General features: G+C 39.0%; 1 protein-coding gene across 7 annotated transcripts in view; it reads right to left on the bottom strand.

Moving 5' to 3' along the window:
- ITSN2 (intersectin 2) overlaps nt 1–18,240 on the bottom strand; it is a 163,717-nt gene that overhangs the window by 108,191 nt on the left and 37,286 nt on the right. For 6 of the 7 annotated variants that reach the window (XM_032293959.1, XM_032293961.1, XM_032293963.1 and 3 more), the window contains 3 exons: nt 4,989–5,081; nt 2,699–2,762; nt 1,396–1,559 (listed from right to left, as the gene is read on the bottom strand). In XM_032293959.1, coding sequence (XP_032149850.1) covers nt 1,396–1,559; nt 2,699–2,762; nt 4,989–5,081 — 321 coding nt within the window. Of the gene's footprint in view, nt 1–1,395; nt 1,560–2,698; nt 2,763–4,988; nt 5,082–18,240 lie in introns of those variants that run through there. The other variant, XM_032293962.1, reaches the window with a different exon arrangement.

Genomic DNA, 18,240 nt, shown 5'->3' with positions numbered 1-18,240 from the left:
CACACACTCCTCCCAAACAAAAAGGTTCTAAGCAGTAGATACTTTCTGAGATTCACGTGTGCACATGCATTATTTGCAAAAAAGTATGTCACATATTTGACTTTTCTTGCAACATTGCTATGAATTCAAGAACAAATCTTTAAAAGGAACAAAGTGATGACTTTTATTCATTTATTAACTGCAGAATACTAACATATAAATATGGTCACACAATGATTTGGTATTTATATCAAAAGTTCACTACAACAGTGAAATAATTTTGTGGTTTGTTGTTTGAGATGGGGGTCTCACTGTGTTGCCCAGACTAGAATGAAGTGGCTATTCACAGGTGTGATCATAGCACACTACAGCCTCAAACTCCTGGATTCAAGCAATCCTACCCACAGCCTCCCAAGAGGCCAGAACTACAAGCACACACGCCCATAACCAGCTCTAGAATTCTGTGTTCTAAGATCTGTAGTGATGGAACATGTTTTAGATACATAGACATACCTAATTGAATGTTCCATTCAAAATGAGTGCTTTTCACATATAAGAAACTGTCTAATTAAAATTAACAGAAAACATACGAACTGGTTATTACTGACGAATATGTAAACTTATTAGCCCAAAGTCTGCAACTTTTGGCTCTAAATTTAGCTGGCTAATAAATATTTTCAAAATATTCGGCCAAGTGCAGTGGCTCACGCCTGCAATCCCAGCACTTTGGGAGGCTGAGGCGGGCAGATCACGAGGTCAAGAGAGCGAGACCATCCTGGTCAACATGGTGAAACCCTGTCTCTACAAAAAAATACAAAAATTAGCTGAGCATGATGGTGCGCGCCTGTAGTCCCAGCTACTCTGGAGGCTGAGCCAGGAGAATTGCTTGAACCCAGGAAGCAGAGGTTGCAGTGAACCAAGCTCATGCCACTGCACTCCAGCCTGGATAAGACAGCAAGACACTGTCTCAGAAAAAAAAAAAGAAAATTTCAACTTACATAAAATTTTAAATTACCTCCCAAATCAAACCATTTCATTTGAGCTTAAAACTACTCAAATTTTTTTCTATATTACTCATATATATAGAGAGAGGAAATTAAGAATAGTATTTGGTATTGGCTATACCTAGGGAGACCATATAATTTATCACCCAACTATGAGTTGTTAAAGGAGACATTAACTGGATCAGATGCCAGGAAAAAAGGCATAATAAACCAGAAGTGTCCCTAGAAAATCCGAACACATGGACACCCTACCTGTGACAGTGAATTTAATATTTATTATCTCTAACATGAAAATTAACTTGCAATCTGGGGATTGTCATTTTGTGCTAACAAATCTTTTTCTAATATGCAAATATGCCTAGGGATAAAGTTTAAGTAGCAAATATGGGTATTTACGTTAATATATACATACCAAAACGAGCAGAAATTAATGGAGAAAACAAAGGGGGTTGCTTCATAATAGGAGGGAGAACCACAGGCAACTGCTGGCCTTGAAGCTTCAGTTTGATGAGTTTCATAGCTATGGAGAACTCTTGCTGATCCATCTTCCCATCCTTGTTTAGGTCTGATAAAGTCCTAAAGCAGCATGAGGTAGGTAAATTGGTATGTGGGGTAGTGGTGGGAAAACTAACGTTATTTTGGGGGTTGACGAAGTAAAAACAATGATATAGCATTCATGTGTACATCATTACTAAATTTAAAACATATATATATCTAAAATATATATAACATAATATGTAAAATATATCTAATAACAAAAAGATAAAACCTACACACTAAGAAATACTGACCAGAGATAACAGCTAATAAAACACTACCTATCTATATAGAATCTAGAGACCTTTGGACTGAATTCCACCAGTTTAGTAGAAAAAAATTCAGGAGTATAATACTTCTAAATTTAATTTATTCATTTGTCCAAATATTTATTGAATACTTGCTATGTGCTTCATACTCTGTCAGGCAGAATATTCCAAGTGGAAAGATGGGGTCAGGGTTGTTACTTACTGTAAATGTTTTTTTAAAAAAACAAATATTACAGAGAATAGTTTCTTTAAAGAAGGAGCAGGGGAAGGGAGGAGTGATTTGAGCTTTATAGATTATGAAATAAATGAAACCACAAAACAACAGAAAGAGGACTTTTAGATTCTGCCAAATTATAAGGAAATTTTTCTCAGTGATAATGTAAATATCTTTCCTTAGAAATTCTAATGAAATCAGAAATTTGTCCTAGAGAACTAAACCCAAATTATTTTCACTCATTTGCTCAATAAAATTTATTTTCCAAAAAACTGAAGAAATACTTTTCTTTAAGAGACACAGTCTCATTCTGTCATCTAGGCTGGAGTGAAGTGACACAATCATAGTTCACTGCAGCACTGAATTCCTGGGCTCAAGTGATCCTTCCATCATGGCCTCCCTGAGTAGCTGGGGCTAGAGGTGTGGGCCACCATACCTGGCTAATTTTTTTTCAATTTTTTGTAGAGACAGGGTTCTTACTATGTTGCCCAGGCTAGTCTCAAACTCCTGGCCTCAAGCAATCCTCCTGCCTCAGACTTCCAAAGTGCTGGGATTATAGTGAGCCATCGTGCCTGGCAGAAATAGTCTTAGTAACCAACAGAATGCAACTGAAAACAATGTTATGTTAACACTATATTATAAAAAACAACATATTATCAGAAAATTAGGTTCATCTATAAAAGAAAACACTTTACCATATTTCAGCTAAAACAGGGGCCGGCAGACCTGATTGTAAGAAAAAATTACGTGCTTGATCACCTGAAAGTAATAAAAACAAAACCCAAGCAGCACATTAGTAAATGAAATTATTCCAATGCTTCTGAATAACAATAATGGATATATGCTAATGATTTATTATAATTTTAATACCAATCACTAAATGAAAGAGAAATACAAATATAAAATTACTTACATTACTTTAATAAGACATAATTTTTTTTCTTTTTTAAAAAGATGGGGTTTCTCCATGATGGCCAGGCTGGTCTGAACTCCTGACCTCAGGTGATCCACCCACCTCGGCCTCCCAAAGGGCTAGGATTACAGGCATGAGCCACCATGCCCAGCAAGACAGATAATTTTAAAACAAAAGTCACAAATGCACTTCTACTGTATATTAATCAGTGACAAAAGATTACATTATTCATCATAGTTTTTTCACAATTGGGGTCTTCCTTAAAAATATTTGCACTTAGTAAAATTTATATTTAAAAACACTAATCCCTAAAAGAGTTCAATGTAAAAAGTACCAGGTGTTAGGAGAGACAGTCCTCCATGAGTTTCTTCACACTCCTATGTGTCCTGCTGTGTATGCCAATAATGTAAGGACCTAATTGCTCCCTGCCTGGGTCATTTCTCAGAGTTGGGTTTGTAATAAGCGATCTTGTTTGTTTGTTTCTGTACTTTTTTGCCTTTTTTTTTTTGAGACAGAGTCTCACTCTATAGCCCAGGCTGGAGTGCAGTGGTGTGATCTCGGCTCACTGCAACCTCCGCCTCCAGGGTTCAAGCAATTCTCCTGCCTCAGCCTCCCGAGTAGCTAGGACTACAGACACATGCCACCATGCTCGGCTAATCTTTTGTATTTTTAGTAGAGATGGGGTTTCACTGTGTTGGCCAGAATGGTCTCGATCTCCTGACCTTGTGATCCACTGGCTTCGGCCTCCCAAAGTGCTGGGATTACAGGCGTGAGCCACCATGCCCGGCCTGTAATGAGCAATCTTAAGGAATCAGGTAATGTCTTCCACTGAGACAAGGGACAAACTTGCTTTATTGTTTGCTACAAAAGGATGGGTTCCCTAAATTCAGTGTTCCTCTCCTATAACACAACCATAGCATGTGCAGCATTCTTCTGGGCTCTCTGCATTGTCTCTGTGGGACTTAAAAACACTAAAGGAAACAGAAAGATGCCAATGCTCATTTTGCTAGTTGGTCATAAGGTTCTTTGTCTCTGCCTCAGCAATCTTGGGTCTCCCACCAGTAGCAGACAAAGTTATTAACTTGAAAGCAGGGTAATCAAATCCTGATACCAGGTAAGGTAATTACTATCATAGCAGTACAAATAACATGGTTAAGTAGATGGATTCTATAGTCAGGCTTGAATGGTTTCAAAGCCCAGATTAACACTAACCATCTTTGTAACCTTAGGCAGTTACATAACATCTCTTAGTCTCAGTTTCACTATCTGTAAATATAGACAACAGTACCTACTTTATAGGGTTGTTGTGAAGGTTAAATAAAACAATGCACTTAGCATAGCGTCTGGTATATAGTAAAAGTTCAATAAATATTGTTCTCATCGTTACTATTATTGTATGTAAAGCACTAAGCGACTCTGGCACAGAAAAAGTTTAATTAATAGAAAAAAATTTGAAAGGCACACCTAAATTAATCCCATTTTGGCTCTCGTGGTCTTTCTGCAAAACAAGAGCTAGCATCAACAATCAGTGCTTGATATAGTCTCAAACACAGAGAGCTAGCATTAGGAAAACAGACTCCAGAAAAAAACTCTAGATTATTTTCCATGAAATGAATCTTGAAGAAATAACTGAAAACTTTCTAGATACAATGTTAAAATGTGAAACTAGGCAATTACACAGAAATTCTTGACCATCATTTAGGATTCAGGAAAAATCTTCCATATGCCAAATTCAAAACAACAAATTAAGACAGTTCCAAGAAAAATAAGAAAGTTAGCATTTCTTTAATTTCTAGAATTCTGATTGGAATTTTATCGTTTATTTTATTTTTTTTTTTTAAGATGGGGTTTCACAATGATGGCCAGGCTGGTCTTGAACTCCTGACCTCAGGTGATCCATCCACCTCGGCCTCCCAAAGTGCTAGGATTACAGGTGTGAGCCACCGCACCCAGCCAGAATTTTATCGTTTATTAACACAAATTTGATGGCAGTCAAATTAAAACTAATTCTTAGATATCACATAAGGAGCATAATTCACAAATAAAATAAAACTAATTATAAAAACACAAACCTGTTATGTAACCTCCTGAAGGTTTGAGGTTATCAAACTGCCTGTCATGCTTAGTACGTTCTTCAGAGGTAATAGCCCACATGTTTGGCCCTCCTGAAACATAAGTGGAAGAAAAGAACTATAGTGTATACATCAGAATGCTTAAAATACAATTCTAAAATGTAAATGCAGATCACAAGTGTCCATTTTATGACAGTATTTAATATTTGAGTGACCCAAAGAATAGAGCTCTATAATAACCACAGCACAGCCCTAAGACTTTTCACTCATTCCCTCAATTAACGTCTACTGAACAAGTGCTGTATTAACACTCACTGGAAGTGGGCATCAAGCTAAATACTGCCAATAAAAATATGAAGAAAATATTTCTATCCTCAAGGAATTCATGCTCTAGAAAACAACAGCACTTATAGTATTAACCTGTGAAGAATCCTAAGCAGAAACATATACTGACACAGTTTAACTCTGTGTGCCCACCAGGACTTCATCTTGAATTATAATCCCCACGTCAGAAGAAAGGCCTGGTGGGAGATAACTTGATCATGGGGGTGGATTTCTCTTTTGCTGTTCGTGTGATAGTGAGTGAGTTCTCACAATAGCTGATGGTTTTAAAGTGTGGCACTTCCCCCTCCTTGCTTCTTCTCTCCCTCCTGCTGCCATGTAAGACACGTGTTGCTTCCTCTTCACCTTCCACCTTGATTAAGTTTCCTGAGGCCCCTCCAGCCATGTGGAACTGTGAGTCAATCAAACCCTTTTCTTATAAATTACCCAGTCTCAGGCAGTTCTTCATAGCAGTGTGATAACAGACTAATACAGATACCAAAACGCTACGCCAATTCTGAGTTAGAAGCACCAAGGATGAGATGACAGGAAAGGTAACACTGAGGCAGAGCCTTGAAGCTTGCTTTGAATTTTACCACGTGAAGAGGAGGGATAAGAAAACGTCACACAATAACGGCAGCATGAGAAGTCAAGGCATGTGTGAGGTGCTGTAAGTACATTGAGTAGATTAATAACCAGAGTTAGTATTAGTAATAATAATAAACAGGTAGGGTGGGATTAACTGTAAAAAGGTCTTAAATGCCATCCTCAAGAGTCTGACCCTGGCAGTTATAGAGAGCCATTTGGTAGTGTTTTTGTTTGTTTGTTTGTTTGTTTTTGGAGACAGGCTGGAGTGCAGTGGCGCAATCCTGGCTTACTGCAAATTCTCTGATTTTGGCAGAATCGTCCATCACAGAGCCTTGTGCTGTCTTCAAGCAATTCTCCTGCCTCAGCCTCCCAAGTAGCTAGGACTACAGGCGCGTGCTACCACACCCAGCTAATTTTTGTATTTTTTAGTAGAGATAGGGTTTCACCATGTTGGCCAGGATGGTCTCAATCTCCTGACCTCGTGATCCAACCGCCTTGGCCTCCCAAAGTGCTGGGATTACGGGCGTGAGCCGCTGCGCCCGGCCCGTTTGCTAGTTTTTTTTTTTTTTGATACGGAGTTTCACTCTTGTTACCCAGGCTGGAGTGCAATGGCGCGATCTCAGCTCACCGCAACCTCCGCCTCCTGGGTTCAGGCAATTCTCCTGCCTCAGCCTCCTGAGTAGCTGGGACTACAGACATGCACCACCATGCCCAGCTAATGTTTTGTAGTTTTTTTTTTTAGTAGCGACGGGGTTTCACCATGTTCACCAGGATGGTCTCGATCTCCTGACCTTGTGATCCACCCGCCTCGGCCTCCCAAAGTGCTGGGATTATAGGCTTCAGCCACCATGCCCGGCAGTTTTTAAATAAGCTTTTAATTTGGAATAATTACAGATTTACAGAAAATGTGCAAAGATAGTACATGGCTCCTATATACCCTTCACCCAATTTCTACTATGTTAATAGCTTACACAACCATAGTACATTTGTCAAAACAAAGACATTAACATTGGTATATAGCTACTGGCTAAATCAATGCTTCTACCAGCAGTGGTGGCTGGTAAACTCCAACAGAATTAAACCCTGGGTAGTGAAGACAGCACAGGGTTCTGTGACTGACTATTCTGCCAATCAGAACCTCCGGCAAAGGAAGTAGCCTCCACCTAGAGATACTCTTTGGGATCAGAAGGCTTGACCCATGGAGGCCTAGTGATTCTCTGGCCTGAAAGTCCCATTTTGGGAAGGGTCAACTTGAATTCCACAGCAAGGTGGGAATAACCTGAAAAGCCTTGCTTGTGAAATAGAAATGGTATATCCAAGAAGATACAGATCCATTTTATGACAGTATTTAATATTTGAGTGACACAATGAGTAGAGCTGGCCCCAACAGCATTTTGGCTTTACGTTAAAAAGTGGCAGCGGCAGGGTGCAGTGGCTCATGCCTGTAATCCCAGTACTTTGGGAGGCTGAGGTGGGCAGATCACCTTAGGTCAGGAATTTGAGACTAGACTGGCCAACATGGTGAAACCCCATCTCTACTAAAAATACAAAAAAAAAATTAGCTGGGTATGGTGGCAGGCACCAGCAACTCAGGAGGCTAAGGCAGGAGAATCGCTTGAACCCGGGAGGCAGAGGTTGCAGTGAGCCAAGTTCATGCCATTGCACACCAGCCTGGGCGACAAGAGAAAAACTTGGTCTCAAAAAAAAAAAAAAAAAAAAAGTGGCAGCTATCCCTCTGAAGGAAACCTTTATGCACACTCCACTGCCTATAGTAAAGCTACTGGATCAGTGAAGTCTCAGATCAGAGAAGCTGCAAGTTGCTGGTGTTCACTGGCCTGCAGTGGCTGTTCAGCCTCAGGTAGTTATGCTTAACTAAAAGGAGACATGGGCAGAACCTGGATTCCTGGGCTGCTGCCAATGACCCAGCTGTTTGCTTTGCCACTTGGAAAATTGCAGACTGACAGATTAAAGACACCCTCCTGGGGCTACAAATTGAAAACAAATTTCAGCTGCTAACTGAATTGTCTGGGTCACCTATGTAGACACCAACAGTAAGGGCCCAGCCTCTGATTTATACTGAAATCAAGCATGACTAATATAGAGGATACCATTGCATGCCAAACTTGTGACTTGGGGATGGGGGAGGTCTCATTGCAGGTGGCATTGTTCCTTTTGGCTCTTGACAGATTGACTATATTGGACCTTTGTTCCCTCTTTCTCAAGCTATCAATGGTGCCTCAAACTACTGATAATTTTTGTTTGCATTTTACATAGACTTTTTAGAACAGTTTTAGGTTCACAGCAAGATTGAGCAGGAGGTACAAACATTTCTCCTATACCTTCCGCCCACCTATGCACAGTCCCTCCCATTAAAACATTCCCCTGTTGATATTTTTTTAGGTTACCAATCAGCCCACGATGCCCACACTGTTATGACCCTTGAAACCAATCTGTGTCATGTTTCCTTTTTTTTTTTAATTAATTTATTTATTTATTTGTTTGTTTATTTATTTATTTTTTGAGACGGAGTTTCACTCTTGTTACCCAGGCTGGAGTGCAATGGTGCGATCTCGGCTCACCGCAACCTCCGCCTCCTGGGTTCAGGCAATTCTCCTGCCTCAGCCTCCTGAGTAGCTGGGATTACAGGCACGCGCCACCATGCCCAGCTAATTTTTTGTAGTTTTAGTAGAGACGGGGTTTCACCATGTTGACCAGGATGGTCTCGATCTCTTGACCTTGTGATCCACCCGCCTCGGCCTCCCAAAGTGCTGGGATTACAGGCTTGAGCCACCGCGCCCGGCTTAAATTTAATTTTGAGACAGGGTCTTGCTCTGTTGCCCAGACTGGAGTGCAGTGACCCTTGGCTTACTGCAGGCTTGACATCCCAGGCTCAAGTGATTCTCCCACTTCAGCCTCCTGAGTAGCTGGGACTATAGGCATGTGTCACCACACCTGGCTTATTTTTGTAATTTTTTTTTTTTTAGTTTAATGTATTTTAATAGCAAATTTACAGGAACAGCACAGAAGACAGACAACATTAAAAACATGGAGGACAACTCAGAAAAGTACAGTAAATGGATGGAATCTACTGTATAATAAACATGCTACAAACACCCTTTAGTTGCCATCAATAAGAAATTTACTTGTTTAATAAAAAATCCAAATGCTGGCATTGTCCAGAAGAATTTAACAGGTTTATTTATAATTATTACAAAGTTGAACCGCTGAAACTTGTTCACTGAAACATTTCAACCTGCATTCATGCTTTAAAACGTCTCCACATTTTATTCAAAATTCACACACAAATGAAAATGGAAAAACTGCCAATACCTGATTTCTGTCCCCTATTTTTCTACTTGCGATCATACTTAGGTACCTTTTCACCCAAAGGGAAAAAAATATATCTAACATTCAGAACTACCAATAACAGGAAGAAGAAAGAAGAACTTTTTTTTTTTGAGAATGAAATGTTTTCCATCATTGTGGATTCTTAAGCACGTTCTCTACATATGCAGCATGCTAGCTGGATGTTTTTTGGCATAACTGTTACACGTTTGGCATGTGTAGAGCACATAGGTTGGTATTTTCAAAAAGGCCAATGAGATAAGCCTCACTGGCCTCCTGCAAAGCACCGATAGCTGCGCTCTGAAAGCACAGATCTGTTTTAAAGTCCTGAGCAATTTCTCGCACCAGACCCTGGAAGGGAAGTTAGTGAATCAGAAGTTCAGTGGACTTCTGATAACATCTAACTTCACAGAGTGTCACAGTACGAGGCCTGTAAAAGTAAGGTTTCTTCACCCCTCCAGGAGAGGGCACACTCTTGGGAGTGGCTTTTTTAGCCAGTTGCTTCCTGGGTGCTTTACCACCAGTCAATTTGCAAGCAGTCAGTTTTGTACAAACCATAGTAAAGAGACCGCCTTACTTACCCTTCTTTTCCTTTGGCTGGAGCTTGGCTAGCAAGAGGCGGCATGGCCTAATGTTTGCATATTTTATAGAGATGGGGATCTCACTATGTTGCCAAGGCTGGTCTCAAACTTCTGGGCTCAAGTAATCCTCCTGCTTTCACCTCCCATAATCTGTGTCATGTTTTTGGCTTTCTGGACCACACACATTCTGACATGGATGCATTTTTATCATAAAGCCATTCAACAACGCACTGATAGTGTGATTCTACTTCCATCACCTCTTCCTGGTCCACATATTTTAAAGTAAGATAGTGTGGTCACTGACTATCGCTGTCCCCAGAAGGGATTCATTACCTATCAGGGCTAAGGAGGGGAGATCACAGGAGATACACAGACCTATAGTGAAAATTCAGAATTCTACTCTGACCAATCCTGGACATGATGCATCTTCCTATCACCTAACAGCAACCACAGGCAGGCTTGGTTCATAAACCCTCCAGCTGGGCTACTCAGGTAAAAGAGGATCTACAGCAGGAATCCCCAACCCCTGGGCTGCAGACTGGTACTGGTCTGTGACCTGTTGGGAGCCTGGCAGCACAGAAGGAGGTGAGCAGTGGGCAAGCAAGCATTACCACCTGAGCAGCACCTCCTGTCAGATCAGTGGCAGCATTAGATTCTCACAGAAGCACAAACCCTATTGTGAGCTGTGCGTGTGAGGGATCTGAGTTGCATGCTCCTTATGAGAATCTAATGCCTGATGATCTGAGGTGTAAGTTTCATCCTAAAACCACCCACCCCAACCACCCTACCCCAAATCTGTAAAAAAACTGTCTTTCATGAAACTGGTGGCTGGTGCCAAAAAGATTGGGGACCATGGATCTCGAGGATTCAAAGTTAATTCTGGTTAAATTACATCTAACTCTTCTGGATCAGTAGGAAATGGTAAAGTTATGGCTACTGAAATGAGACACTCAGGTTTAATGGCAATAGAGAGAAACAAGTAGGCAACTGAGGAAGAAAAATCTTAGATCCCAAGAGGTATGACATTGAGAGGAATTAATGATCTTTTCTCTTGTAGAACTGCCCCAGTGGCCTTCTTCTCCAAGAAAAATGCCTCGGTGTAGGCTCTCCTAAACTGTTGAAAGCACCTTATCAGTCTGCCATCACCCATCAGGAGCCTTATCAAGGGTCTATCAGGAACATCAGGAACGACCCCAGCAAATGCATCTCCCGTCCATACACTTCCAGAGGTCTTCCCCACCCTCAACCTCAGTAATGAATGAATTCCACCCAGCTGATGGTAAGGACAAACAGAACAAGTGGGACTAATTCGGGCAATCCCTCCAAAAACAAAGACTAGACTCAATTACTCAAACTCCACAGGAAACCCTCAGACTTGCCAGTCATCCAGGAGGCTATGTTAGAGGCACTGTCAACCTGTGATCTTCTTCTGATGTAGATCCCATGGCAGGGTTGTGGGGGGTGGATAACTATAAGCATTTTCTTTCCAAGCATAACCCATGTGCACCGTTGATATTCTACTTCTCTGGAAACCATCCGTTAACTTGCCTCCCTCCAAAACACAGTAATATACATGAAGAGATTTTCAAGTGTTTAAAAAAAGACTTCCTCAACCCTGGAAGGCATTCAGGTCAGCCTTGACTCCGGCCAGGGTTGTTAAGAGATTTATTCCACATTTTATTTTTTGCAGGCCAAGGTAAAGTGAGTGCAATTATGAATACAACCTGCTGTACCCAGATTACTGATTCAGGCCAGGTAGAAAAGTTAAAATAAAACTTAAGGAGAGGCCGGACACAGTGGTGCATGCTTGTAATCCTAGTACTTTGGGAGTCTGAGGCAGGAGGATCTCCTGAGCTCAGGAGTCAGCCAGGGCAACATAGTGAGACCCCATCTCTACAAAAAACTTAAAAAATTAGCCAGGGGTGGTGTCTCATACCTATAAACGCAGCTACTCAGGAGGCTGAGGTGGAAGGATTGCCTGAGCCCAGTAGATCGATCCTGCAGTGAGCAGTGATTGCACCATTGTCTGGGTGACCGAACAAGACCCTGTCTCAAAAAAAAAAAAAAAAAAAAAAAAAAAACCAAAAAAAAAACCCACTGTTTATTAAGGAGAAAGCCACCTGGCTTTCTAAAGGAGACACTGATGATTTATGGGATTTGTTTAGCTGGGACCCTGCAGAGCACACCTGAGAACACTGCAGTCGCTGAGACCAACCTGCTGCTTGGAGTTGATTAGCCTTAATTAAACACTGCATAAAATAAATCAAACAGACTTATTCCCAGCCCTGTTTTGTCAGATCAATCAGAGTAGCCAACTTAGTGGTATGTATACTCATGAGAAAATTTTCTAGAAGTCAAGACTATGAAGAAACAAGGGGGAGAAACTCTTGGGAGACAATTCTCCAAGAGTTTCTCATGTTTCTGTACATCTTCTAAAGAAAAGGATTGATATCTTTTGTTCCAAACTCTTTGAGGATGTCTGCATTGCAAATACAGGGGTTTCTTCCTGAGCTTGGGATTAGCTTTTTGCTCTCCACTCTTCCCACGTGATTATACCAGCTCTCTGAGGAGGTTTTTGTAAAGCTCTACACATTCAACATGACTAATAACCAGCTATACTTCGGACTATCTTTTCAGTTTATTCCATTTCTGCCAATAAGGAACCAAATATGTTCAGGTATATAAACTCATACATAATTCCTGTTTGTATTGTATAAAAATCTGCCTTACAAAGACAATTTTCCAGGAAAGTATATCACTGAAAAGTAGGAGCTCACTATAATTTTTCACACTAATATGACTTCAACAAATTATTCTTAGTCCTAAATGACTGGGTTTAAAAAAAATCTATAAATATCCTCTCTTAAAGAGGAGTTTTATGATAGTTAAAAATAAAGAAACAGATGTACTGAAGAACTAAGAACTTAAAATAGCTAAACCTACACACTTTCTAAATAAAGAAATACCACATATGTAGTAAAAATCCTACTTAGTTTATCAGTTTATCAGAAAATAAATAAATAAACCTGTCAGGATTCCTGTGACTAGGAAGGCAAGCAGTGTAGCCAAAGAACTGATTTTCTACTGTATGACTTCAGAAAAGTGATGCTGATTTTAAAAGTAACAAAAATGACAACAACAAAAGATGACAAAGATGGAAGCAGCTCACCTTTATCGTACCCAGACTATATGTCAGTGACTTTATATGCAGTAACTCACTGAGCCCCCAGCATTAACCTATAAATTAAAGTACTATTATTATTCTCATTTTATAGGTTAAGGAAACCAAAAACCCATGGTAGTAAAGTAACTTGCTCAAGGTCATACAGTAAGTGACAGAGCTGAGATTAGAACCTAGGTAGCCTGACTCCAGAACCTGCATGCTGAACTCTGCACCACACTATGTCCCAATATACATGGGTAAGATGCTCATGTTCTCTGTACTTCAGATGCCACCTCTATAAACTAGGAATATTATCTAACTCCACAGGCTTGTTGTAAAGATTACATGTAATAAACTCCATTACAGCTAACACTTAATGAAACTCACCATGTGTCCTGCACTTTTCTAAGAGCTTTATATGCATTGCTTCAAGTAAGTCTCACAAGAGTCCCATGAGGTAACTATTGCTATCACTGTTTTTCAGAGAAAGAAACAGCGGTATAGAGACATTAAATAATTTTCCCCAGGTAATAAAATTGGTTAAGCGTTGAAGGTAAGACAGGAATCTACTCAGACTTAATTAAGAGTCTTAAACTATCCACCTTGCTGGTAATTAAAAAGAAATGCACTCACAAATATATCTTCCATTGATTTCCAACAAGATGTGAAGATAATTAAATGTGGAAAATAGTCCTTTCATCAAGTGGTGCTGAAAGAACTGGATATCCATATAAAAAAAAAACAACAGAAGAACCTCAACCTTGTACTATATACATAAATTAACTCTAAATGAATCACAGAACTAGATATGATAAAACTTCTTGAAGAAAACATAGAAGAAAATGTCTGTGACTTTGGATTATGCAGTGACTTTTTAGAACACAAAAGGCAAAATTATTCAAATGTTCTGACAAACTGAACGTTTATCTAAAATTTCCACTCTCTTAAAAGACACTTAAGAAAAGGAAAAGACAAACTACAGACTGAGAGAAAATATTTGCAAAACACAACCAATAAATATAGGTCAGTATATATATAGAACTATTCAACTAAATAATTAGAAAATAATCCCCCCCACCACAATGAAAGGAACAAAAGATTTGAACAGACACATCAAAGATATTCAGAAGGCAAATAAACATGTGACAAGATGTTCAATATCACTGATCATCAGGGAAATGTAAATTAAAACCACAAAAAGTATCACTACATGCCTATTAGCGTGTCTGAAGATTAAAACAAACAAACAAAAACAAATAACACTACCGAGTACTGATAAGGATGCCAAATAACTGCAACTCATATATGCTGGTGGGAAAGCAAATGTGATAGTCACTTCGGAAAACAGTTGGGCAATTTCTTACGAAGTTAAATATACATTTCCACATGACCCAACAACAGACTCTTGAGTATTAACAAAAGACTGCTGGTAAATACCCAAGAGAAATGAAGACCTATTTCCACATAAAAACCTGTTTTCTGATGGTTATAGCAGATATCGTCATAATCACTAAAACCTGTAAATAACCCAAATGTTCTGCACCTAAACAGATAAAGAAATTGTGGGACACATTTATACAATGGAATACCACTCATCAGTAAACAGGAGAAATGCATGCAACATTATGAATGAATCACAAAAGTATTTTGCTAAGTGACAGAAGCCAGACACCGAAGGCTACATACTGTGTATTCCATTTATTTGACATTCTGGAAAAGGCAGAACTATAAGGCCAGAAATCTGATTAGTGGATGCCAATAATACGTGGCTAAGGGTGGAGGTATAGGGGTACAGGGAACTTTTTAGGTGATGCAAATGTTTTATATCCCAATTTATATGACTATACATAGTTTTAGAAACTCATCAAACTGTATTCTTTAAAAGAGTGAGTTACACCCCCAATAAGCCCAATTTTAAAATAAACTAAAAACAAAAATATAAAGCATCTAATTCATGCCTGGCATATGAAGAGTGCTCAATAAATTAGTTTCCTTATTCTATCCAATCCCAGGGAACAATATAATTTTTAAAAAGTCAGAGCATTCAAATCTTTCTCAGTTAATAGCCTAAAACTAAGGCTCTTTAGTTAGAAACCTTAAGACTATTTTAAGTCTGAAGAGTTTGATTAGGAAGGCTTAAAAGCTGCTCTAACATACATGAGTATATATCCCCAGGCAGTGACAGACTACTGTTATCCCAAGACAAAAGAGAGTTCTGCTGCATCAAAATTGCTGCACCAATGCTCATCACAGTATGATGCTTTCTTATATATATTACTACCTCCTCAATTTCCTTGGCTGCATGTTTTCACAGGGCCTAACTCAACCTATCTGTTTGTTTACTGATTACTTCCTCATGTCTCCAACCAGTAATCTTGACACCTTCATATTCACTCATTCAATAAGCATTTATGGAGTACAAAGATGAATAAAATGAACCACTTGGCTGGGCATAGCCCAGCAACTTGGGAGGCTGAAGCAGGAGGAGAACCTGAGCCCAGGAGTCTGAGACCAGCCTGCACAACATAGTGAGAATCCCGTATCTAAAAACAAAAATTTTTTTAAGTAGTTGGTCATGGAGGCACATGTCTGTAGTCCCAGTTACTCTGGAGGCTGAGGCAAAAGGAATTGCTTGACCCTGGGAGATTGAGATTGCAGTGAGCAACCTTCATGCCACTGCACTCCAGCTTGAGGGACAGAGCAAGGCCCTGTCTCAAAAAAAAAAAAGAAATCTTAAAGGAATTCACAGACTGTAATATTTAAGAGACTCCACCAGCCAAGAAAATCACACACAACAATCATGATTATATATTATTAGGATTAATGTTAACCTAGAGAATAAAAATGTTCTCTAAAGCATTATAATAATTTTTAAGTAGTATTCAAAAAACCTTTTAAAAAATTAATCAGATTAGGCCAGGCGTGGTGACTCACAGCTGTAATCCCAGCACTTTGGGAGGCCAAGGCAGGCAGATCATGAGGTCAGGAGTTCGAGACCAGCTTGGCTAATATGGTGAAACCCCATCTCTACTAAAAATACAAAAATTAGCCGAGCATAGTGGCATGCGCCTGTACTCCCAGCTACTTGGTCTGAGGCAGAACAATTACTTGAACCCGGGAGGCAGAGGTTGCAGTGAGCGGAGATCGTGCCACTGCAATCCAGCCTGGGCAATAGAGCAAGAGTCCGTCTCAAAAAAAAAAAAATTACTCAGATTAAAACATAAAGTATTAATGTACCAAGAATTTTCTAGGAACAAAAAGATAACACTGGTCAGGCATGGTGGCTTATGGCTGTAATCCAAGCACTTTGGGAGGCTAAGGTGGGAGAACTACTTGAGCCCAGGAGTTCAAAATCAGCCTGGGCAACGTAGTGAGGCTCCATCTCTACAAAAATGTAAAAATTAGCTGGGTGTGGTGGCTCATGCCTGTGGTCCCAGCTACTCAGGAGGCAGAGGCAGGAGGATTGCTTTAATCTAGGAAGTCAAGCCTACAGTAAGCTGTGTTCGTACCACTACACTCCAACCTGGGCAACAGAGTGGAGACCCTGTCTCAAAACAAACAAACAAAACACTGAAATAAGAAAACTGGCCAATACATGTAATTCAAAGCCAATTTTAAAATAGTTAATTCGATCCTGGCTTTCTTATTTAGAATATATCAACTAACAGAACCCCTTGAAGAGGCAAAAGTTTGTTACTTTGAACTTCAGTAAAAACCTCCCAATCTTGTCTATACTTACCTGTAAGCCTTATCAAAGAGGCAGAAAAATCTAAGTTTGGGGGTTGAGGTCTAATATTTCCCTAAAAAGCTAACAACCTTTTACAATGTCTAATAGTAATGTTAGAAAATATTAAAATTCTAACTGCTTCCCCCAACTCATTACTGATATTGAAAATATAGGATTCTCATAAACATTTCTGTTGCTTATTCTCATCTTACCTGCCAGCTCTTTCAAGCAAGCTCTGATAGTCAATGAAAAAGAAACATTTTACATTTACAGAATATCTACTAGAGGCTAGGGCTCATCCAGTAAGCAGTGTCATCTCTGTTTTTACATATACATACACATATACACATATTTTTATACATATATGCACATATATATACACACACATATATATATATGCACACACATATATGTACACACACATTCACACACAGGCATACTTATAGACAAGTCCCAATAGCAATGGCCATCAAAAAAATTTAACAATTCATGAGGAGCAAAGTTTTGTAAACTACTATACTATATTACAAAGTAGAATACCATACATGAATGCTGCTTTCAGTAACATCTTAAACCTTGAATTGAACTTAAATTAGATATGTCTAAGTTATCTTCAATCTTCTAAGTAGGAAGGTATACCTCAGTCTACATTTGCAATTAATTCTCCAGAAGTTTTTTTTAAAAAAAATTACTATCTCTATGCCTATAAACAACTTCTAAATGAATTTTCCAAAATTTTGGATGATTATTCATATAATCATTCTTTTGTTGTTGAATATTTCATTTGTTCTCAATGTTACCTCTTATATATAACGCAATGAGCTGCGAAGTAGATAAATGTTTATGGAATGGAAGAAGCAGAATAAAGAAGGTCTGGGACTATACTGCTTTATGTTAATTTTGCTTATAAACCTGATTAACATGTTGGTTGAAGTTTACAATTCAACTGTTCAATGCAAATTCATTTGTATGGGGCATAAAAATCCTCAAACTTGAGTAGATCATGTTACTATTACAATTACTGCCCTAATTTTAAACTTACAGATATCACTCATTACGGAAAAATTATTAAATTATTAAAAATTGTCTGTGGCATCGATCTTTATAATCCCACCCCATTTTCCCAATAGGAGCAATACTCACATTATCCTTAAATAATAGATTCTGAAAAGGTAAAACGTGAAACAACAAAATCTTTACCTCAAGTCTATCCTTAAGTGACCCACAGGATCTTACCACACATTAGAATTTGATTCTACTTTTTATACAAATAATTCACTTCTCCAAGACTTTCCTAAATCCTGAAGCATAAAACTTTAGATATACAACATGTATTTTCTTTATTAACAATGTAATAATTTGGCCCTGTGTCTGAAAACAAGTTTTAAGAAAACTGATTAACACCAGATGGTAATATCAAAATAGAATTGCTTTGTGAAGATGGTGTTTCTTCCCTCCTTTTTTTTTTTTTGAGATGGAGTCTTGCCTGTCACCCATGTTAGAGTACAATGGCTTCATCTTGGCTCA

Source organism: Sapajus apella, unplaced genomic scaffold, assembly GCF_009761245.1.
Source record: "Sapajus apella isolate SASKATOON/1434 unplaced genomic scaffold, GSC_monkey_1.0 scaffold31, whole genome shotgun sequence".
In the NCBI taxonomy this organism is placed as follows: domain Eukaryota; kingdom Metazoa; phylum Chordata; class Mammalia; order Primates; family Cebidae; genus Sapajus; species Sapajus apella.
Note: the sequence above shows the minus strand (reverse complement) of the source record. Positions and strands in the feature narration are given on the sequence as shown.